Raw genomic sequence first — 25,248 nt, 5'->3', positions numbered from 1 at the left:
TTGTGTAAAATGTATCTCTTTATTCCAGCTTAGGAGTTCTTGCCCATATCAAGGGACTGTCTGACATCGGACACTGCATCAGGTACTCGAACAGTCATATTGTCCATAGACTTTGTCAAACAGATTTGGCAGCCCAACCGTGATCTGCGCAAAAAGGGAAAAAGTATAGTTTAGTAGTAAGCATATACTATTCACATTGTTACAAGTTCCTATTCCAAAGCAGTTAAACAGTTTATTAATACTTTTCGTTTCCTTGTCTAAACAGATATGATCAATCCTGTCAACCAGAGGTTACAGAAAGTCAACATGAAAAACAAAGAAACCTACAGTGCTGAAGTTTCACATTAGCCTTCAGTTTCTACCACTGACGACCAAAACTACTGCTATTCACTATGTTCCCACTGGGTAAAAGAGCTGGCAAGCACTGAAATCATCAAAGGGTATAACTCAGTGCAGAAAAGAGGCCAGGAGTAAGACCAAGACAATAACTAGCCAATTTTCAGATAACTACAACTATACAGACTATAAAAAGAAGCTACACTATTATAAAGGCCTAAAAAACAAGAAATTTGGAATAAACACCTAGAGATAGGTCAGAAATGGTAAGAGTATTTTTCCCACTCTTTTAACCTCTTTGAAGCTAAAACAATCCGAGTATCAATGGCAGCCCACAGTCACTGCTACCCCGGGGGGAACACTAAAGCTGTAAATTCAGCTACAGAACTCACACAGGTGTCGCTTCAACTCGGTTCTAGAAACTATGTTAGATCGCCTGTGAATGTTAAAGCCTTTCCAAGTAAGTTCACAGATTGCAAAACAAACAGCAACACAGAAACACAGCAGAGTATAAACCAGAAATTAGCAAACCTAATTTTTGTCATTGGAACAATGACCATAATTCCATTTCCTTTTTTCTTACAGAACTACCACTAATTTTATTTTATTTGTACTTTCTGTTTTAAACAGCTGTTATTTAAAAACTATAAATACATCTAAATGACTTTCAATATGCACAAATATTAAGCAATAAGGTGACACTGTGACATGTATTAATTAGCAGTGCTTTTCTTAGTTAACACATAAAAATAAATGTTAGTTTTTTAGTTAAATTATCCTTGATTTAATGAAATGTGAAAAGCAGGTCTTGGTTTTGTCAGTGTGTCCACAAAACATTCCTCAATTACCCAGAAGTACAGTACCAAATTCCAGTGAGCAACTCAACTCAGCAGTCTACATTTAACACAGAAGAGATAGCACAGCAGTTAGAACCACGCAAGTGGTCCAGTACCCAGCACTTACTACAACTTGCTTACAGATAACTTCCTCTTCATTTCCTAAACTAATTTTCAAGATGGATAACAAAAAGGGTCCTCACAGGACTGCTAGGAGGATTAGCTAATTTTCAAATAAAGAAAGGGAACATGAATATGCAAATAAGAAAGCACATGGATAACTACCTTTTGAGACTGACAAAGCTAGGAGACTGAAAACAAACCAACTGTGAAAGTCAAGAGGAAGTAATACTTCTGACCAGAGGAGATGGTGCTAGAAGGAGCTCTGCAGGATGGGTTAACATTTAAGTCAGTACATAAATAAACAAATGGACAGAGCATTTATGCAAGGAAGTTGAAGGCACTTATCAGGCAACACGGGTATTGTAACCTGACTGCTGTACAGCACAGAGAGGATGACGGGGCTTGAAAGGTGGTCAGGGACACAAGGAGCTCTGAGTGCCAGTCAAGGGGTGGTAACTGAACAGTGAGAGGTCAGGGAGAGTTTGGAGTAAAGGTGTATGACCAACCATAGGAAATACTGACTGCTGATAGGAAAAAACAACACTGTCTTCCACCAATACGTCTTCCTTGTAGAATTACAAACAGACTTGAAGATACTCAATTATGTATTAAGCTCTGTCTGCAAGAGAAAATGCAGCAAACCAGCTTGGACAAATTCATTAGTCCTAGAGAAAACTTGCTCTTAACATCATAAAGAGAAATAAGATAGTATTACTCTTCGAGGAACTGTTAATTTAGTAAGAAGAAACAGTCACCAGTGAAACCAGGTAAATGCAGCAAGAGTAGCGACAGAAAAACACAAAGTGTGTCACAGGAACAAGGAAAGGTGGCAGCCCTCTCTCTCCTCCCACGAGAGGAAGCAGTGCAGGGCTAGCTGTTTCCTTCCTCTATCTCCTTCATGCTTTTGGACTCCACTATTCAGCCAAAACAGACAATGCCTTACACCTCTGGAGGAGACAGGAGGCAAGGCTTCCTTCATTTCCCACAACATTCTGACATTTGTGCAAATCAGTCCCTCTTGTCATCTACCACAATACATGGAAAGAGGAAAACACAAAGGATATTTACTTTCCTTCTAAGATTCAGTTTTCGAATCAGAGCAACAGCTTGAAATTGTAAAACACCAAGGGCTTGGAGCCCAATGGAAAGCTAAATTCAAGTCAGCCTCTGAAATGTGCTGTCAGCAAACATACGATGAAACCTAATTTCCCACCTATAAGATGGTTATAATACTATCCAATCCTGAAGATTAGAAACAATTTTCCTTGTGTGTCTGTACGTTTTAGTGAATATCCAACACCGAACTGTTCCAAGAGCTTCCCATGTATTCATTCATTTCACACAGCCCTCCCTAAGTGCAAGGTACTAGTAACACCATCTTCTAGTACAAACTGGAGGCTCTGTGCAAACTGTTCATGGGAACAGCTGACAGGCAAGAAAGAACAATCAAAAGTAGATTCAGAGATAATTCTTGAACTTCGGGGCCAGCATTGTGGCATAGTGCTTAAAACTGATACCTGCAATACCAGCATCCCATTTGTGTACTGGTTTCAGTCCCAGCTGCTCCACTTCCAGTCCAGCTCCCTGCTTGTGGCCTGGGAAAGCAGCAGAGGATAATCCAACTGTGTGGGCCCTTGCAGCCACATGAATGACCAGGAAGAAACCACTGGCCCCTAGTTTTGGAATGGCCTAGCTCCAGCTGTTGCAGCTACTTGGGGAGAGAACCAGAGGATGAGAGACCTTTCATTGCCTCTCCAAAACTCTACCTTACAAACGAATAAATCTTTCTAAAAGACTTTGTGAAAATTCTTAAATATCCCTCCCATCAACTATTAGTTCCACAATAGTTGTTGATCTCTTATTGTGGATCTGACACTTGAGATGCAATGATGAAATAAGATACGGGGTCCTGGGACTAGCACAGTAGCTAATCCTCTGTGCTGTAACACTGGCACCCTTCCATTTTGGATGCCAGTTCATGTTCCAGCTGCTTCACTTTTTTTTTTTTTTAAGATTTGTTTTTATTGGAAAGGCAGATACACAGAGTGGAGAGACAGAAAGATTTTCCATCCGATGAGTCACCCCTCAAGTAACGCAACAGCCAAAGCTGAGCTGATCTGAAGTCAGAAACCCGGAGCCTCCTCCAGGTCTCCCATGTGGGTGCAGGTTCCCAAAGCCCTGGGCTGTCCTTGACTGCTTTCCCAGGACACAAGCAGGGAGCTGGATGGGAAGCAGGGCGGCCAGGATTAGAACCAGCACCCATATGGGATCCTGGCGCCTTCAAAGGGGAGGATGTTAGCCACTAGGCTACTGAGCCGGGCCCTGGTTCACTTCTAATCCAGCTCTTCCTGTTTGTGGCCTGGGAAAGCAGAAGATAGCCCAAGGTCTTGAGACCCTGCACCCACATGGGAGATGCAGATGAAGTTCCTGGCTCCTCGCCCTTGGCTTCAGAACAGCTCAGCTCTGGTCATTGTGGCTATTTGGGAAGACTTTCTGTATCTCTTCTTCTTCCTCTGTAAAATCTGCCTTTAAAAAAAAAAAAGCCATGGGAGCCAGTGTTATGGCACAGTGGGTTAAGTTACCATCTATAACGCTGATATCCCATATGGGTGCCAGTTCAAGTCTCAGCTGCTCCATTTCCAATTCACCTCCCTGCTAATGTGCCTGGGAGAGCAATGGAGGATGGCCAAGTGCTCAGGCCCCTACACCCCATGTGAGACCTGGGATGGAGTTCCAGGCTCCTGGCTGCGGCCTGACCTAAGTCTGTCTGGCTAACACAGCCATCTGGAAAGTAAAGCAACAGATGAAAGATATGCCTCTATCTGCCTATCTCTCTATCTTCTCTCTCTGAAATTCAGTCCTTCAAATAAAACAAAGGTTGGATGCATGGATGGGAAAGAGGATAATAGCATAAAAGGCAGAGATGGAAGTGGAAAAGGGAAGACAGAAATGAGAAAAGAAAAAGAAAAGAGACACCAGCCCGGCTCCAACAGAACAGGGAGGTAACCTGTATGGAAACAGACATACGAGAGCACACACTTTCAGCCCATCCGGCCAAGGTGAAGTACAGCTGATAAACACTGAAGCAACAGTGTTTTAACTTAAAACTGAAAGACATCTAAACAGCACTTAATTTTAAAATAACCATAAAAACTAAATGGCCAAATTTTCCTATTTATTTGTTTTGGAACTATATGGTACCTTAAAAATGGGAATTTACATGTGAGTAATTGTTTTGAGCAAAATTCCATTCCAAATACGTCCCAGTGTTTGTAGTGCTACACAAAACACATTTTATTCCCTTGTTACCAACTCTCTCTAGGAAAATTCCAGGTCCTTCTAAAAATGGAAAATTTTCTTAGGGATATTCTTGGCTACTTTACATTTATTTCGGACCTTTGCATCCTTTTAGATTCTGTTTCTCTTCTATCTGGAGCTCTGCCTCTTTTCTTTTTCTTTTTTGTTAGGATGTAAATACACCTACAGATTTTATCACATTGAATGGGCACACTCTCATTTAGAAATCAGATTCTCAAAACCAAACTAATAATCACCAAATGCCCTTGCTAGAATTATTCTTTGGGGGGAAACTGAGGAGCGAACAGAAGGTGTAAGGGAGGGACAAGTGAATGACAGCCACAGTCTACTGTCTTTCCCAGCGTCTCTTCCAGGGTCCCAGCCTCACTTCCACCGAGAGAGAAGCATAAAATACAATTCTTCATCAGTAAATAAACGCAAATGACGTGAACATTTCTGTGAGGATAACATGACAAAGTGGCTAACAACTGTAGTTACATAATACACATGAAATGAATAAGGCTACTCCTATGGCTACTTTTAGCTTTTAAGAAATTCTTTTTCAATAGGGTCACCAAATTTCAGCTAAACAAACATAACCTTAATTAAATAACATACCCTCATTAGCTTTCCTCTTTGAGACAGTAAGCCAGTTAGCTAAATTTCTTGACTCCAACCAAAGTCTAGATAATTTGAAAAGCACTGTGGTATCACTTGATGTCATTTCCTTTTTTTTTTTTATACCATTTTAAGACATAGTTTCATAGGCTCTGGGATTCCCCCAGCCCCTCCCCAAATCCTCCCCACATACTGAATTCCTCCATATTGTTACAGTAGTACAGATCATATCCAGTCATGATTCCTTCATTGTGGGCATGGACCATGCGGAGAGTCCAGCATCTTATTGTCCAGATAAATTCAACAGTTTCACTGGGACACCATCCTTGGTCTGAAAGTAGAGCTGGCAGAATATCATCTCCTCCAATGAGATGTCAGATGCCACTTTCTATTGTAAAATCTTAACCACTTAAGAGTAACTCTACCTATTAGTTAAAAACAATAGACTAATTTTAATATACTTTTAAAAAGCCTTCTTGATTTTAACATAATTACTGTTCTATATTAAGTTTCTTTAAAAATTCTATTCTCTCAAAAAGGAAAACTTTGAACTATAATTATCAAATCCATCCTTCAGGAATATTGTAAAGAGCACTAAACTTACTTCCATCCATTAAATTATAATAAATTTTAATTCTCAGAGTAAAAATAAACTAAAGAAGTTTTAGAATCTAAAACTTCCAGTTATAATACTTCCAATTAATTTTGTTTTACTTCTGTAAAAAAGAAAATTTCATAAGGACTAAATTGTGCGAAAGCAAAAACAAAGAGAAACGCCACATGTTTGCCACCTAAAGCCTGCAGCTAACTTGAAATCGACACACTGTAATAAAAGGTACCCTCCCATGCTGCTAGTACAACTGAGGCAATGCTCAACTTTTACCTGTCTGTCAGTCCATACGCCAGGTCAAGCATGTCATTCTCCTCATCAGTGACCGGCTGTAACTTGTCATATATGTGTTCTTCAAAAATGAGGTGACACGTGGAGCAGGCCAGGGTTCCCTCACACGCACCTGCAAAAGCAGCACCTGGTGAGCACGCTCCCCTCTATAGGAAACACTGTTCACACTGAGCTCATTCAAGTTACACCTTCTGACATTTCAGAACACAAGAACAAAAGGACTCTCTCTCTCACTAACAATGAAAATTAAGAACAATTATTCTACTCTCAAAACCACCCACAGAGTTTGAAAGCACTCATTTCACAAAGATTCTGGGCTAGACCTTGTGAAAGCAAACATAAAAATATGTAGGCCCAATATCAAAAAGTTAATCAGTTAATAAGCGGAGATATATGCACATACAGAACTATGCATCTGAACACTTACATGGCAATATTTTGCATCAAAACTATGCAAACTATACACCTTTTCCTTTTTCCTTTTCCTGGGGAGCACAATACAGTTTATGGAAACTTGTGTCGTAGGGGAGAACTAGAACACAACCAAACTTACACTTGTCTCAAGTTAAATATCCTTTCCTTTTAGTTACCCCTTACATTCAGGACAGAACCAAACAAACCATTTTAAAATTAGCTGTGTGTGGTTTTACATGAGGGAAGAATAGTTTTTCAATTCTTCCAATATTAACTCATTATTTACTGAGCACATACTATGTACTGAGCACCATGAAAAAAAGATAACTAAAAAATTCATCCCACCGAAGCATCCCACCCACTCTTCTACAACCTCCCTCTCCCAGGGCTACCCACTGTCTGCTTAAAACATCTCATGACAGAAAAGCAGTTGCTGTAGTAAGTCAGCCATTGTTGCCAATCACAGAGCTGAAATCTGTCACTCACTTTGCAACTCTCACTTACTGGTCCACTCTTACCCACCAGAGTAGAATCTACACAGTACAATTTTCTTGTGCACCTGAAACGATTCTTTTTCCAGCCTGAGCATGCCCAGAAGCTTTTAGATTGTTCGTACATAAAAAAGCTTCAATTCATTGCCCTTGATCTGGCTAGGCTTTTCTTAAAATATGACATCTACAGGCTGGCACTATGGCACAGGCTAATCCTCTGCCCTGTAGTGCTGGCATCCCATATGGGAGCCAGGCCATGTCCCGGCTGCTCCACTTCCGATCCAGTTCTCTGACTATGGCCTAGAAAGCAGCTGAGGATGGCCCAAGTCCTTGGGACCCTGCACCTTCGTGGGAGACCTGAAGTTTTTGGATCCCAACTTCTGAGCAGCTCAGCTCCAGCTAATGCAGCCATTTGGGGAGTTAACCAGCAGATGGAAGATCTTTCTGTCTCTCCTCTCTCTCTGCTCTGTAAAAATCTGCCTTTCAAATGAAAATTAACAAATCTCTTTAAAAATATGACATCCAGAACATATTGGTATGAAGGCTACACACATGCTCAGGGTCCAGTCTTTCACAGCGAGTTGTCACAAAGGAGTCATTAGCCACGTGGTTACACACACCTATCACTCATCTCTCCTCTGGATCCAGCTCCTGCAGCTCTGGTGGATGTCAATATCTGCTATACATACTAGAAGCTGATAAAAGGATTTAAGCTGGAAAGTGGCAACTTTTGTTTTGAATAAACCTCAATAATCAGTGTATGAAGGACACAGTTGAGGTGAACAAGACAGAAGCAAAAGTTGTAAGATATCACCAAGGGGAAGGGGGTCAACAGGAAAGAAAAGGATACGGGCATTAGAAGCAGAGAAGGCCAAGGAGATAATCCACTGAGAAGGGAAGTGAAGGGAAAAATTATCTAAAAAAAAAAAAAGAGATGTCATGGAAGTGCAGAGGGGAAAGCCAAGGGAGGAAGAAGGGGGCTGCAACACAGTTTCTGTCATCTTGGGATGGAGAGAAAGATTCAGACGCCAAGACGGTCCCCTTGAGGAATGCAGGACACAGTCACCTATCACCTGGTCAAATGGAGAGCTACCGCTCCTGTTCCACTCTCGACTGGCTTCATACTCACCCCTCCCCCCACCCCACGAAACCTCAGTTCTGTTTTCCATCACTCAAAACTCTTACTTCTACTGGCTAATAATTAGCATTGCGCTTCTCACAAACCATACCAATTATTTTCAGATCTTAAGTTGCCTTGCCCAGAACTGAAAACAGTATTCTAATTAAGCATCTGACAAAAGATAAATACACAGAGATTAACTTTGGGGTTCCACACGCTATATTCCACATGTTCTAGTCCCACATCTGCAAACAAATGCATGACTTCATACTCCTTACTTCACAACCCTTTCAAACTTTTTTCTGCCACAAAAAGTTGTCAACAGATGACACTTTTTTTTTTTTGGCCTAGAGAGAAACTCAAATATAACAAACTATAAAACTCAAAATGAAATCCGCTGCAAGCGTGTGAAAGGGCCAAGCAGCAGTGAGCCAGAGAAGCACTATGCACACACTGGGCTATATGTTTTACTCCAGAAACAAATTTGTAGGAAAGATTTCCAAGAGCCCGTGGATAGCACTTATTCAGAGAACTATTCAATTCTGTAATATGTTGTAGTAAGTAGGCAATCTGAGTTTTACAGTTTGATATTTAACCTACAAAAAAGTAAAACATGTATCTGAAAAGGATGGTTAGAAGGGGAAAAATCAATTAAGCTTTAGATACAGAAGCAGCCTAAAACTAGGAGAAGTCTCTTTAAAATCACAATTGTTACTGCTTTTCTGTTGTTTTCACCAGTTACTGCTGACTTCCTAATGTTGTATTCTCAACTTATCAGTTTCTTCATTTGATAATTACAAGTAACCACCAAATAATCATCTGATTTGTCTTTTTTGGGGTGAAGTTCTAAAAATCTAACACATGTAGTGATGTGTGTAACATCTACCATAACCTGCATTCAAAAGGTTCCCTTTCGCCCTTCCCCCGATTCCCTAACCGTCACTGCTCTGGCCCCATCATTGTCCTTCAGCCTTTTCTAAATTATTTACATAGCTCACATAGCACAGAAAATTCTAAAACTGGTTTCTTTCACTCACAACAATGTCTTTAGGATGCATCTATTTCCTGTAGGTGCCTATTTTTAATAAATAGCCAATTTTTGCATTAGATATGAGGTTTAGGGCAGCATACTTTTTTTTACCCCATAGGAATATCCAGTTGCTCTAACATTATTTACTGAAAAGTAAATCATTTCTTAAGTAATTAATTGCCTCTGCACCTTTCTCAAAACCCCCCAGGTAATAGCCGAGAGGCAGAAACAGCCAGAACAGCCAAGTGATGAGTAAACACGAGGCCACACATCAGTAAGACAGAATGTGGTCACAGAAAAAGGATGAAGTGCTGATAGTTTGTACAACTTACACAACCTTGAAAACACCTTACCAAGTGAAAGAAGTGTCACAAAAACCACCCCCTATGTGATTTCATTTCTAGGACATGTCTAGAAGAGGCAAATCAGCAGCTACAGGAGGAATTCAGGGGTCACTTGGGAAATGAAAGGTTGAGGAAAGCCAACGGTTAGAGAATTTGCTTGGAGGGATGAAAATATTTTACAATTGAGTATATTCGCAATCTTATAGATTTCTCTTATTATCTGAAAGGCAGAGTTACAGTGGGTTTTGGAGGGAGATAGTAAGAGATCTTCCATTTGCTGATTTACTCCCCAGTGGCCACAATAGCAGGAGCCAAATGAATCAAAGCCAGGAGCTTCTTCCAGGTCTCCCACATGGGTGCAGGGGTTTAACCACTTGGACCACTTGTGGCTTTCCCCAGCCATAAGCAGAGAGCTAGATCAGAAGTGAAGAGCTAAAACACAAACTGGCCTTGCAGATGGAGGCTTAGCCTACTATACCACAGCACCGAGTATGTACACAATTCTGAACACTTAAAAGCAAAACACTGAAGGCCTTAAGTGGATGTATGCTATGTGAATTGTATCTCAGCACATTCTGAATCTTGGTTTCCAACTGTTCATTGTTAATAATATAAAAATTCTATTGATTTTTGTGTATTACCTGAGTCCTAGGACCTCACTGACTTCACTTACAACACTTAAGAAGCTTTTTGTGGGTTTCTTACAATTTTTCTATGTAAAAGCATGCCATTTAAAAACAGCTGGCTTTGTTTCTTCCTTTTTGCATGTATGCCCTTTACTCTCTACCCTTCCTCAGTCTCTCACACATTGGCTGAGATTTTCAACGTGAGAACAAGTAAGATGAGTGTGAGCAGACTTCCTTGGCACACACATATCATGCCGACGTATACACATGTGCATAAAGGGATCATATTTTGTGAATAATGTCTTCCCAAAGATTTCAAAGATTTTAGAAGTTTCCTTTTTAAGAGTCGTTTTCTCAATGATATAAAATGTCAACAGGTTATATCCGTGGATTCCTGCCACCCGAACCGAAAATCCAGATGGAACACCTGGCTTTGGGCTATAGCCCAGACCCAGCTCCACCTGCTGCAGGCACATGAGACAGAAAACCAATCTGTCACTCTGCCTTTCAAATAAAAACTCTTAAAAGAATAATGCATATTGACATTGATAACAGAATGTTTCAGATATCTCATTACCAAAATCAAAAAGTGATAGTATGTTAAATAGCTTGATTTGCTCAGTTTAGTAGCCAGACAAGCCTCCACCAGAATGCTGACATCCCATAAGGCCCTGGTTCTAATCCCGGCAGCTCCACTTCCCATCCAGCTCTGTTAATGCACCTGGGAAGGCAGCAGCAGACGGCTCCAGTGCCTGAGCCTCTGCACCCAGGTGGGAGACATGACTGGAGCTCTTGGTGCTCAGCTTCAGCACTGCAGCCATTTGGGGAGTGAACCAGTACAGAGAAGATCTTCTACCTCTCTTCCTCTGTGTAATTTTTTTTTTAAGATTTAATTATTTTTACTGGAAAGGCAGATATACTGAGAGGAGGAGAGAGAGAGAGGAAGATCCTCCATCCAAGTGAGCGCAATGGCTGGGGCTGAGCCAGTCCCAAACCAGGAGCCAGGAGCTTCCTCCAGGTCTCCCACACGGGTGCAGGGTCCCAAGGGTTTGGGCTGTCCTCAACTGCTTTCCCAGGCCACAGGCAGGGATCTGGATGGGAAGTGGAGCTGCCGGGATTAGAACCAGCGCCCATATGGGATCCTGGTGCATTCAAGGCAAGAACTTTAACTGCTATGCTATCGTGCCAGGCACGCTACGATTCTTTCACATTAAAAAATAATAATAATCTTAAAAATAACTACATGCTCCAACAAATAAATTTAATACTTCATTTCTTAGCAGAAATGATAACCTTAGAGACATGTGACAGTCACACTGATATTAGCCACTGGTGACATTTTATCTCCATCCTCACCTGTTTACACAATACTCCTCATTAATTTAAATGCATATCCACTCTACACCTTTTATTCTGCCAAGATTCTAATAAAATTATTCTCATAAATCAACAGAAATTCATATCATGACAACTTTTTGTCTTTCTTCATAAGCACTTCTATCCTATCTAACTTTCGCTATAAGATCACTCCTTTTCAGAGTCTTGTCTCAACATCACCAGTTCATGTTTGACTGGAAGTGACTCTAATGGTATCAGCACCATGGTCAACAAGATCCCATGGACAATGACAATGGAGATGACAAGAACGGCATGGGTCATGCGACACGTGGTTCACGACCGTCACCAAGGAGGGTAGGCATCCATCACAAATGCAGAATTCACAATTCAGACAGTCTGTCAGCTCGACATTACAGAATTCCTGAGAGCAGTTTTGGTTCTTACAACACTTCTTACTTTGCTTGAGTAATAATCTTAAAATTGTTGCTCTGCATAATTTCAAATCTGCATAATTTCTAAATTACACTAGAAATAATAAGGTTTGGTTATTAACATCAAGGTTTGGAATTAAAAGTTCTTGGGCCCGGCGCGGTGGCGCAGTGGTTAAGGTCCTCGCCTTGCACGCCCGGGATCCCATATGGGCGCCAGTTCTAATCCCAGCAGCCCCGCTTCCCTTCCAGCTCCCTGCCTGTGGCCTGGGAAAGCAGTCGAGGACGGCCCAAAGCTTTGGGAACCTGCACCCGCGTGGGAGACCAGGAAGAGGCTCCTGGCTTCGGATCGGCATAGTATCGACCCGTTGCACTCACTTGGGGAGTGAATCATCGGATGGAAGATCTTCCTCTCTGTCTCTCCTCTCTGTATATCCACCTTTCCAATGAAAAAATAATAAAAATAAATCTTAAAAAAAAAAAGTTCTCATTGATTGAGAAGTTTTTAAAAACAGGAATAATGATACTACATGTTTGTGCAAGTTCTCAGAAATTGTTCCCATAAAATTCTCGGAAAAAAATTACTTTTTTGCAAACCATTGCCCCATTTCCATTCATGTAATTCAAAAGTTCACAATAATAATAGAGTTTTGTGTGCATGCACTGTACTGACAAACCAGACTGTCCACCTTCTAACCACTTACTCAAAAGTCTGCATTAAAACGTTGTTTATGTATGTATACAAATATAATATACATAAGTTGAATATAAGTACTTGTATATATACTTTCTGAAGATCAACCTAGCATAGTCAGAAATACATCATACTAATAAGTCAATAAGCATGATGGAGCTACAGATTTATACAAACATTATCAAGATCTCCCAATTTGAACAGCCTCCTTAACACAGAAGAAATCATAAACCAGGCAGACCGGATCACAGATGATGTGCTATGGCTGCCCCCTAGCGACAAACATTGTAGTTAGCAATAAAAATGTTTACAATTTACATTATAATTGTCCCTGCTTCTCATTTTTTCATTCATTTTTTTCACCTTACGTACACAATGAGAAATTAAAATGAGAATGATTTTTATCTTTATCACAGTCAACAGGCACAAAAGTAAACAAAGAAACATACACTTAGTAGATTGTGACAAATTCTACCACAATAAAAATGAACAGGATAGGGCTGGCATTGTGACACAGTAGGTTAAGCCACCACCTGCAGTGCCAGCAGCCTATATGGACTCAGACTTGAGTCCCAGCTGCTCCACTTCCAATCCAGTTTCCCCTTCATGTTCCTGGGAAAACAGCACAGGATAGCCAAGTGCTTGGGCCCCTGCATTTACATGGCAGCCTGGAAGATGCGCCTGACTTCATCTAGCTCAGCCCTGGCCACTGCAGCCATCTGGGTTGTAAACCAGGGGATAAAAGATCTTATCCTTTCCTCTCCAACTCTGCCTTTCAGATAAATAAAATAGATTTTTTAAAATGGAATAGGATCTGTGATGGAAGATAAGTTTAAGGTAACAAGAAAAACTCGAATTTGAATCAAGAGGCCAGCAAAACCTTGCCGAGGGAGTATCCTCCAAACTTATAAAAAGCAGTAAGTAGGAGCTTTGGGAACGAAGGACAGGACGCATCCCAGCAGAGGGTGAATTGTGTATGAAGTCTGAAAGACAGCAATCTGGGGTGAGTTCAAGCTCTCCAGGAGAGGCCACTGAGGTCAAACAGAGAGGGAACGGCAAGACCTGGGGGAAGGAAAGATCGGCAGCTGGGCAGATGATGTAGAGCCTTCTGAGCTGGGGCAAGGTGGATATGGCCCTACGCGCAAAGGGAAGTCTGCAGGATTCCCATCAGGGACTGCCATGTGTGTTTTCTGTAGGACAAATCAGCCCAGCCACTGGCCTCAAGACCAGAAGCAGGTTATCATAGCTCCTGGCATGCAGGTACCAGGCAGCACCCCGGTAACTAAAGATCAAGGCCAGAGGAAGTACAGGAGGCCTAACTTAGAGGTACAACTGACAGGAGTCACTGCTGGATGGAAGGCAGGTGATGGGACAGGAAGAGGAGGAAAAGACAGTCCCCAGCCACAGGCTTCAGTGGTGGTCCTCATTGGGCGGTGGTCATTACCGACACAGAAGACTCCAGCAAGGACTGGCTCCATGGGGAGGAATGGGAGAAGCAGGTACTATCTTAAATACCTGGAGTTTAAAATATCTGTGGATTTCACTCTATGGAATTGTATCATAAAATTCAAATTAAAAAAAAAATCTGTGGACTTCCAAGAGACGTAAAACAGGAAATTCAATCTCTAAGTCTGGAGATCAGAGGAAAGGTCTGAGCTAGAAAGATAAAGACAAGTTAATCAGCACCTAGAAAGGATTAAAGGTTAATGAAAGTGATGAGGCCACCTAAAGAAAGGATGTAAGGAGATAATATAATTGGTCAACCCCATCTGGAGTAGCACAGTGTTCATCTGAGTAACACTTAAGTGCAGTACTTCAAGGGTCTCCTACATTTGCCTTCAGGAATTCATCATACAGCTGCCTAGAATACTTTTATCATAACTGTTCAGACTTCTACATTTCATTTCTGTCATCTTGTTTTTAAAAGATTTATTTTTTATTTCTTTCGGGAAAATCAGGTATACAGAGAAGAGAGACAGTGATGAAGAGCTTCCATTTATTGATTCACTCCCCAAATGGCCACAACAGTCAGAGCTGAGCTGATCTGAAGCCAGGAGCTTCTTCCAGGTCTCCCATGCAGGTGCAGGGTACCAAGGTTTTGCACCATCCTCCACTGCTTTACTAGGCCATAAGCAGAGAGTTGGCTCAGAAGTGGAGCAATGGGGAGGGTGGAATGGGAAATCACTAAGCTTATGGAACTGTATCATGAAAAATATTTTTTTATATATATAATGGAGCAGCTAGGACACAAACTGGCTCCCATATGGTATGTCAGCACTTACAGGCAAAGGATTAGTCAGTTGAGCCATTGCCGCCAGCCCCTGACATGTGAACTTCTATGATACCAAAAGAATTTTTACCAGACTAAAGATTGTGTTGGCTTTAAATTATCTGTATTTCTGAAATATTATGAAAGAGAATTTTCTTTTTTAATGTATTTCTAAATTTGCCATAACAATGAATCTAAGTAAATACCTATACCAATAGCTAAGAATTTACTTACCACTTGCTTGAATTAACTCATTACATTTTTACAGCAACCCTATGAGGTAATAGTAACCCCATTTTACAGATAAGATGACAAGTTATAAAACAAACCCAGGCAGGAATACTCCATTGTTAACCACTGTAATCAATAACTTGCAAACACAAGGCTTTTCAGGGCTGATGCTGTGGCAATCAGTATACCACACAGGCATAGCAGGCAGTTCAAGTCACCGCTCCTCCACTCCTGCTCCAGCTCCCCGTTAATGTCCCTGGGAAAGGGGCAGAAAATGACCCAACTGCTTTGGTCCCTGCACCCACATGGGGAGACCAGAAGCAGCTCCTGGCCCTGACTTCAGCATGACCTAGATCCAGCTGTTGTGGCCATCTGGAGAGTGAACTAGCAGATGGAAGATCTCTCTGTGTCTCACCCATTCTCTGTAACTCTGGCTTAGGTAAGTAAAATAAATATTTAAAAAAAAAAAAATCTAACCCTGAATAAAACCAATTACAGCTGCAACTGGGACTCAACGAACTTTAGGAAAAAAAAGAGAGAGAGACATTAACTATGTCATTTAATTTCTGTAACATGCTCACACAGATATTTCTTAAAGAAAAATAGCATGAAAGAAAAAGCACTCACAGATATGCAGGACAGAGCGGGTAGCCTATGACAAGTATGGACCTAGCACTCACTGACATGGACAAGATCTGGGTCTGGGAGTGGGTCTGGTGAGGGAACTAGAGAAACTCCCTTGATGGGCTGTTGCTCCCACTGGTGAGATTCACTGGTCTGATTCAGGCCTGAGTACAGGTCAGACCAGGCAGGGTAGCTCCACCTGTCCGCATGTGTGTGTAGAGGTTTGGGAAGAGGGTAGACCAGACAGAGCCAGGCCAACCTTAGCTCACTGGCAAGTGCAGGAGCCAGGCTGGAATGCAGAGCATGCCAGGCTAGGCCAACACACCTGCTGGTTTGCATGAGTCAGGGATGGGAGTGGACTGAGCAGGGCCAGGATGTAACACTCGCCAGTGAGAGTTGGGACTGGGGATAGGCCGGGTCAGGCCAGGATGCAGCATGTGATGGCAAAGGTCAAGACAGAGCATGCAGTGCTTGGTCAGAACAACCACTGGCATGCACAAGATCTGGGGCTGGGAACAGGTCTGGTTGGGGAGCTAAGAGGAAATGCCCTGGTTAGGTTGTGGTTCCCACCAGTGAGAGCAAGAACCAGAATGGGGGAGGTAGTCCGGATGTTGCTTCATTGTCCCTCGGCATGGACATGGACAGGGTCTGGGACACACCAGACTGGAGTAGACTGCAGCATCCACTGGTGCTCATTTGAGCCAGAATGGGTGTAGGACAGGCTGGGCTAGGTTTCCGCTACCACTGGGCCACATGAGAGCTGTGCCAAGGTGTGGACTAAGTGTGGCTGAACTGTAACACCCAACAGTAAGAACCAGGTTGGGTATGAGCCAGTTAGGCAAGGTTACTGTTTCTGCCAGGACAGGAGGTGGACTAAGTCAGCCCAGGCCAAAGACCCACCTGTGTGCACAAGATCTGCCACTGAGAGAAGACCCCAATAAATGAGCTTAGGGAACTCCTTTGTCAGGGTGCAGTCCCTGCAGGTGAGCGCTACAATCGAAGCAGGGAGCACCCCAGAGAAGACCAGGTTACAACACCTGCCAGCCTACATGTGGCTCAGGTATGGGGGCATGCCAGGCTGGGCCAATTCATAATACCCACTGGCAGATCTTAGAACCAGGATGGGGTGCAGGACAGGCTGGGTCTGGCCACAGCACCTGCCAGCAAATGCCAAAGTGAAGACAGGCCACACCAGACTGTGCTGCAGCCCCTGCCAGCACACACGAAACCGGGGCAGGGTGGGGGTGAGCCTGGTAGAGGGGTAATGGAGACTCCAATGCTGGGCCACTGCTCATGCTGGCAAGCATGAAAGCTGGAACTAGGGGCAGACCAGGCTGGGCAGGGTTACAACACCTATAGGCCTGCATGTGAACAGGGTTGGGGGAGAGCCATGCTGGGGTATCTGATTGTATCCACTGATGCAGGCTTGAGCCAGAATACGGGCAGGCGGGTTGGGTTTTGCCGCAGCATCAGCTGGCAAGTGCTGTGACTAGGGGTAAATCCTGTTGAGCTAAGCTGCAGAACCACCTGGAGAGTGCAATATCCCGGGGGGGAGTGGGTCTAGTGGAGAGGTTCTGGGCTCCTCTCTGATGGACAGGAACTCCCACTAGTGACCATGGGAACCAGGACTGGGGGCAGGCCTGGCTGGACAGGCGGTGGCACTCACTGTCCAGAATATATTCTGGAGGGTGGAGTTGGCTGGGCTGAGTTAGGCTTCAATGCCCAGTGAAGTTTACGAGGTCTCAATGAGGTGTGGCAGACCAGACCAGTCCACTGCACATGCTGGTAGGAAAACAAACCAGAGCTGGGGGCTGGCCCAGTGGAGGTTATTGGGGGGTCACTTTGACTGGGCTGCAACTCCCCCTGTGGTGCATAAGGGCTGAGTATATACTGGGCAGGGCTGGGCTGGGCCATAGTACCCACTGGTTTGCTCAGGACAGAGGACAAAACAAACTAATTAACTACCCCAGTAAAGTTTAATGAAAATTCCTAGGCCAATGGAGACTTGGAGGTGGACTATGACAACCAATCAACCTGGGAAGGATTTCCTCATCTTTGCAGCGGCGATATCAGTAGCATCAGAACCATCAAAACCACAAAGGAAGAACCCTCAGAAAATGCTCCACAATGGGGACCTTGAGATGACATCAGGTAGCAGCTTCCCATCCCCCGGATAATGCAGTGGTTTCTCCTCTTCCCCGCATACAAGAAGAAAAAAAGGAAAATGTGTAAGCATTGGTCTCACCCACTCTCCCCTGATCCCTGACCCTTCCCATGTTGATCAACTATGTAAATATTATCAATAATAAAATTAAAAAACAAAAAAAGAAATTGTAAAAAAAATTGAGTTTTTTAATTTAAATTTTTTAATTAATTTTTTAATTGATGAGACATAGACTTTGTGCACTTGTTTGAGAAATATGGTTGGAAGCCTCAAAATGAAAACTTTCTGGATAAAATACTCAAGTCAAGGTATGTTACCATTCCTTCCCAGGTGAGTTAATAATCAAGATATAATAACACCCCCTGCAACAAGGCATTTAGTATACCCAACCTGGTGTTTTTCAGCTACACTCCTACTAGGTTCTGCATCACACAGGGAAACAGGAAAGTTCTGAAGCTACAGATCTCTGGCCACATGGCTTCCGAGGCGTCCAAAGGAGCAGAAGATGGGCTAGCCGCTAATGCCGGTCAGGGTGCTCCTAGCCCAGTTGGAGTACCTGGCTCCTGCTCCGGCCCCCTACAAAGGCACACCTGAGGAATGAGCAGTGACGGCTCAAGCAGCTGGCCTCCCGCCACACACTCAGCAGGCTGCAGTGGGCCAACTGACCACTGTGGGCATCTGGAGACTGAACCTGCAGTTGACAACATGCACACTATTTTTCTCAAATTAAGTAATGAAAAGAAAGTCAATATAGCTAGGAAAACAGGGTCATTCTATTATTCTGTTAAGGAAGATTTTGACATTAAAACATTCTGAATTTTAGTATCTGAAAACTATTCAGCAGTTTCACAGGAATTTCAAACAATGTTCCATACTCACCAAAACCATCAATATCTAGATTATTTTCAATGACAACATCTAGCAGAGAGTCGCCAACTTTGCCTTTGGCTGTTAGTGTTTCACCATCACGGTTTATAAAGTTAACTGTTACTTTATCTTCTGAGCTGCAAGAGGAAACAATCCTTTAGTACTTTCAGTGATTTTGAAACGTGACTTAAAGTAATTTTTACCTGCAGGAATATACATGAGCATGCTTTTACAATTCTTTTCTTACCACGGCTTGCTTTGGAAGAAGATCCCGCAAACGAAAGCCATGTCAATCTGCATACCAGCTAGGTGGTAACGTCTATCACCTTAAAGTAAATGCTAACTATCACCTGGAAAGCCCACCTGACAGTGCAGTGGGGACCACCCCAGCAGCTACAGGTACATGAAACAAATCCTGTAATTATCATTGCTCCTTAAGTCTACTTCACTCTCAGAAAGCCCTCTGAAAAACAATGTCTCGGGCCCAGCACGGTGGTGGCTGGGATCCCATGTGGACACCAGTTCTAATCCCGGCAGCTCCACTTCCCATCCAGCTCCCTGCCTGTGGCCTGGGAAAGCAGCTGAGAACGGCCCAAGGCCTTGGGACCTTGCACCTGCCTGGGACACCAGGAAGAGGTTTCAGACTCCTGGCTTCGGACTGGCTCAGCTCCAGCCATTGAGCCACTTGGGGAATGAGCCAGCAGACAGTCACAAAATCTTTCTCTCTCTCCCCGTCTCTGTATGTCTGCCTTTCCAAGAAAAATAAATACATCTTTAGAAAAAGAAGACAAAGGGAAAAGAAGAAAGGAAAGAAAAAGAAAGCAAATTTTGGGACCAGTATTGTGGCACATGGGCTAAATTGCCACTTATAATGCGAGCAACCCATACAACTGCGAGTTCAAGTCCCAGCTACCTCACTTCTGATGCCGCTCCCTGCTAAAGTCCCTGGGAACACAGCAGAAGAGGTGTGTCTGGGCCCTTGCCACCTATGCGAGTTCCATGTTCCCGACTTTGCCTGGCACTGCCTAACCGAGACCCAGCTGTTGCAGCCTTTTAGAGAGTGAACCAACAGATTTCAGATCAATCTCTCTCTCTCTGTTTCTTTCCTTCTATCCCTATCTCTCCCTCACTTACTCTCTATAATTCTGCCTTTCAAATAAATCAATCATTGGGGGATAAAAAAAGGAAGCAAATCCTGGAATGAGCATTTCCAACAGCAGTTAAGACACCACTTGGCTGGTTGGTTGGTTGGTTGGTTGGTTTTAAAGGCTTATTTATTTTTATTTGAAAGGCATATTTTTATAGAAAAAGACAGAGATCTTGCAATCACTGGCTCACTACCTAGATGGCTGCAGAGCTCAGCCGACCTGAAGGTGGCAGACACGAGATTCTTCCCGGCCTCCAACATGGGTGCAGGGGCCTAAGGACCATGGCCATCCTCCACTGCCCTCCAAGGCCAAAAGCAAACAGCTGGATTAGGAGTAGAGCAGCCAAAACGAAAACCGGTGCCTATATAGGATGCCAGCACTTGGAGGCAGCGGATTAGCCTGCTATTGCCTTGCATCAGCTCCAACACACCCTTTGTGATAACTGCAATCAAGCTCCACTTCCAACTCATATGCACTAGGGGAAACACCAGATGATAGATCCTGGCCAGCCATGTCTACAAGACACAGACTTAAGACATACTCGGGAGGCAGAAGCAACAGTACGGGGAAATACTTACACAAGGTAAATGGAGGAAAAGAAAATAAATAATGTTGACACTTAAGCTTGGTAAGTTCAGGCTAGGGTTAGGGGAAGAGGACAAGAAGTTTTGGGGAAGAGGGGAATAAGTTTAAGTTTATACGTGTTTGATTTAATAGAAACACTAAGAATGTCCCCAAACCAGATTGAACCATAGTCCAACCACCAACCACCAGGTAAGTCTAGAGTTTTGAGTTCACCAAGTCCCTGGTAGCTAAAGCTGCAGGGAACACAACAGAAAGGGGTCTGTAGCTTGCACACACTGCTGAAGGCGTGAGCCATCAGGACTGTTCTGGAGCACACTAGGGCTAAGCCTACACAAAGAAATAGGAAACTTCTTTCATGTTAGCCTCTTCTTTGGCAAAAAACCAAGACAGCATCTATCTTTTGACAATGGACACAGAAGAACTGATACATAAAATTCAACAAACATTGCCTAATACCTTTGTTTAAACTCAAAGCCCTTTTCCCCAGAAGCCTGACATGCTGCCATATATTAAAGGCATACAGCCTTATTTTAATGAACTGCACAGAGTTAACCACATGTACTAAGGGACAGGAGAGGAAGCAAAGGGAAAGGTAATTTCACAGTTGAAAGAGTACAGAATCCCAGAATCCCAAAAAACACAGATGCCAGGCCGGGCGCTAGCATACTCTCGTCAGACAATCATGGGGAGCCACTTAGGGCTAACTTGGAGCTAAACAGGGACTTCTCCAAGCTGTAAATTAAAGGCCAAATTAATTTTAATGTAAAGAATTAAAAGAGGGAGCTCGCATTTGGGGCATAGAGGGCAAAACCACTGCCTACAAAACTGGTGCCCTGTATTTTTTCAATCTAAATGCTGTTTAAATGTTGAGATTTCAAATTCAGAACCACAGCTTGCAGCACGAGTCCATTATTCACTGTATAATAAGGGAGCTATTCTCTACTTGCAATATCCAATACCACAGCTCACCTAGACTCACGCAGCTATGAGTACCTGAAATGTGGCTACTGTAACTTGGAAACTCAGTCTTCCTTTTTTTTTTTTAAACTATACTTATCTTAAGCTTCAACAGCTGTATGTTACCAGTAGCTACTGTGCTGGGACAGTACAAATTGTTGATAACAACTATAAAACCTAGAGGTAGCATGAAGGTCTTAACACACAGAACGAGGTCATCACTGGCCGCCCTGCCAATGAGCAGAAATGTTACAGATGTGCTGCCCTTTGAAACAATCTGACCTATTCAAATCCGAGCAGCAGCACCGGGGGACCTACAGCCCCTCTACAAAAGCACCCACGTTCCCATCCACGCTAGGAACACAAACACGTTCCACAGACATCCTGACGTTACACATAAGTTTTCAAGAATGCATCCAGTGTAGAAAACAAGGACCAGAGATAAAAAGGCAAGGACGTGCAGAGAAAACAGGGACAGAGAAAGCCAGCCTGCCTTCTCCATGATCTCCCTCAGAAATAAGGCAAGGAAAAATCCACTGAGTACCACTACCTAACAGGACTAAGAGACAAAAGATGAGTGTGTTCTAGGCTGGCTTCCTGGAACCGTTACAGAAAAGCAGCTCCCCCCACCCCACAGGCTGGCCCTGCTGCTCTAGCTTCCAGCTACCCTAATCCGGGGTCAAAGCGTGGTTCAAAGATTTGCATGACAAACCTCCTGCAGGGGGCTACTCTGAAACAAGTCAGCAATCTGTATCTCTCCTCATCCATGGCAGGTGAGAGCACAGCTCACTGAGAACAATAATAGATGTCCACATCTATGCACAGGAAAATATAAGTTCACCACACGCTGGGAACTTGTCCTCACACCTCTTTCAATATTGAACACAAGCCCCTTGCTTGGGACAGGGAGCCTCAGCTGTTGCTGCCGCTGACACGCGCTTTGGGGCCCTCACCATCTGACACCCTGTATCACCTGTATTATTTATTTTCCTGGGGAAAAAAAAAATCCTTATGAAGATTATACTATTGTAATCCTCCGCTGACAAATAATGGAAACCAGGATTTGTTTTTGCAGGATTTGTTAACAAGAGGTAAGACAACACTGCTTTGCCACTACTCTTCGCACGCTACATGGACACCCCGTGGACAACAACCGGGCACAGAATATCCCGGAAACGAACGGCTGGCACGAGTGTCAGGCCCCGCCTTCAACACGGAGCATCTCTTGAAGGTCACTGCGTGTCGCAGGCAGAGCAAGGGTTAGCTCGGGGCAGGGGACACCAAGAGCCCGCGGCAGCAAAGCGCCGGCTTCCGGAGGGGAAGCTGGGAACGCGGGGCCCGGGGTTCCAGGCTCCGACTCGACACGCGAGGCTTTGGGAGGCAACTCCGGGCAGTCAACAAACGGGGCCCCCGAAGGCCCTGCTCGGCCGCTGAGAGCCCGCGGAAGGCGGAGCGAGAGGCGGGCGCTCGGCGCTCCGGGGACGGCCCACCCAGGGCGGCCGCAGCCGCCGGCCCCGGGGCCCCGTCAGCCTCCCGCGCACGCGCCGCGGCACCCGCGCCTCACCTGCTCCGCGCCGGCGCCGACTGGCTGAGGAGCCGCCTCGCTCCCGCGCCCCGGCCGCCCAGGCCCGGCTCGGCGCTGGCCCCCGGCCTCCAGCTCCCCGGCCGGCCGCCGGCTCCCGTGCGAGATCCGGCCAGCAGCAGCCAGCGGCGGGCCGGGCCGCCGAGGGGCGCCGAGACGGCGCGCAGGAGCCGAGCGCACCCCGCGGTGGCCATAGCCCGCGGCCGGGTAACTACCGGATGCGGCGGCCGCGAGAAGGTTCGCGAACGCCGACGGACGGCTGCCGAGGGAGGGTCGGGAGCGGCCGGCGACGCGGTGCTCCGAGCGGTACACCGAGGACTGAGCCTTGCCTTCCGGGTGACTTATAAACCCGGGAGCGCCGCGAGCGCAGCCCCACCCCCGGCCCGCTACTACGCCGTCGGATCGGGGTGGCTTTTAAAGGGGCGGAGCCAAGTTTTTTCCTCGCTTTACCTAGTGACAAGGTGCCCGGTCCTTGAGTTTTCAGAATTGCTACGTAGGGACAATAAATTTAAAAGATAGCGGAACATCTGACAGATGAAGAGCAACCTCCAGTGCCTCACACACTCTGTCCTGTTCTTCCCACTCTCCCCCACTGTTGGAAAAATAAATGTGTCGCCTGTGTGTTCAAATTACGGCAAAAGGATGATTTCTGGACATTGTCAAGGGTGGTAGGAAATTTTAGACTGCCAGCAGATACTGTAGACAGAAAAAGAATTACGACTCCGGAGTTGTAAGTCATCCCAGTTATGAACATATTTAGGGCTGCTGGAGAAGGTAGATTGTAATCCTAGGCCTTGACCAGCAGGGAGCTGCTAGTTAAATCCATGAAGTCTGAGAGACTTACTGGAAGATGTCTGAATAAGCTAAGATTTCTAAAAGGCCTTTTAACAAATGCCAGAAAGATGATTTTTAAAATATACTTTATCTTGGTTGATAGGCTGTGGGTCCAAGCTGCGCTTCAAGGCCAGGAATGACAGCGTTCAGAACCAAGGTCTACCGCTTATGATCTCTTAAGACCTTGGAGAAATTATTCCCAGAGGATGCACATTTCCACAACCTGCAGATAAGATGGCCCTGCTTCAGGGTCATTCTGAGGGTTACACAAACCAGCCAGTGCATCACCAAGTGCGTCACGAGCTATGAGCAACAGCTCCTGCTGGCCTCCCACTGAGCAGGGCCGACAAGGCAGCTCAAGTGCACAGACAAGAGGAGGTTGCACATGCGCTCATCACAGGAAAAAACCGAATCTTCCCAACACAAAATGCATGCACCCAGTCTCTCCGGATGACACTGAACCCAGCAGCAGAGAGAATGCAGCCACTAGGCTCCTAACTGCCACACCTTTAAAGAGAAAAAACAATCAGGACACCAACAACAACAAACAAACAAACAAAACCCTGAGAAGTTAATCCTGGAAAGCAAAGGGTCCAAGAAGTGTTAACTTTTTTTTCTTAAGATTTATTTTTTTTTCATTGGAAAATCAGATCTACAGATAGACAGAGAGGAAGATCTTCCGTCTAATGATTCACTCCCCAAGTAGCCACAAGGGCTGAAGCTGAGCCATCCAAAGCCAGGAGCCAGGAGCTTCCTCCAGGTCTCCCACACAGGTATAGGATCCCAAGGTGCCCCCTGGGCCATCCTTGACTGTTTTCCCAGGCCACAAGCAGGGAGTTGAATGGGAAGTGGGGCCGCCAGGATTAGAACTGGCACCCACATGGGATTCTGACGCATGCCGGGCAAGAACTCTAGCCGTTAGGCCACTGCACCGGACCCCCTGCTAGCTTTTCTTATAGATGAGGTCTCTGAAGTCAGATGACTGAGCTCAATGCAGAGCCCTCTCCTAGCAAATCCCGGTTTCACCTGGTTGCCATAGAGCTTCCCACTAGGAGAACTTGGCTTTGTATGCGTAGGGTGGTTGTTGACACAGCCCATCTTGCCCTGGCAATATCAGATATAGGCTGTTGACCATATAAAGTGCTCGACAAATATTTGTGAGTGAATTAACATTAGCAAGTTAACTTGCATTGGATCATCAGAATTCATTACCTATAAAAAAGGAAGGGTAATGAATGATAGCCAAAAACGACTCAGAAGAAACGCTCATACTGCCCAAAGCAATTTATAGATTCAAGAAAGTAGAAATCATATATTTATCAAGATACTAACTATATTCACATAATTATAAATAATTTATATGGAACAATGGAAACATTGTATAAAACTTA

At 44.4% G+C, this 25,248-nt stretch overlaps 1 protein-coding gene across 1 annotated transcript; it reads right to left on the bottom strand.

Moving 5' to 3' along the window:
- On the bottom strand, window positions 1-23,344 carry FDX1 (ferredoxin 1). The gene is made up of 4 exons (XM_040976910.1): window positions 23,006-23,344; window positions 18,764-18,888; window positions 6,094-6,223; window positions 1-144 (listed from the first exon to the last, which is right to left on the bottom strand). The coding sequence occupies exons 1-4, from the start codon at window positions 23,215-23,217 to the stop codon at window positions 30-32; spliced, it is 582 nt and encodes a 193-aa protein (XP_040832844.1). The 5' UTR covers window positions 23,218-23,344; the 3' UTR covers window positions 1-29.
- Between the last annotated feature and the right edge of the window lie 1,904 nt (window positions 23,345-25,248).

This window comes from Ochotona curzoniae, unplaced genomic scaffold, assembly GCF_017591425.1.
Source record: "Ochotona curzoniae isolate NIBS_2020 unplaced genomic scaffold, NIBS_Ocur_1.0 contig_2723, whole genome shotgun sequence".
Taxonomy (NCBI): domain Eukaryota; kingdom Metazoa; phylum Chordata; class Mammalia; order Lagomorpha; family Ochotonidae; genus Ochotona; species Ochotona curzoniae.
This window is presented reverse-complemented; position numbering and strand designations above follow the sequence as displayed.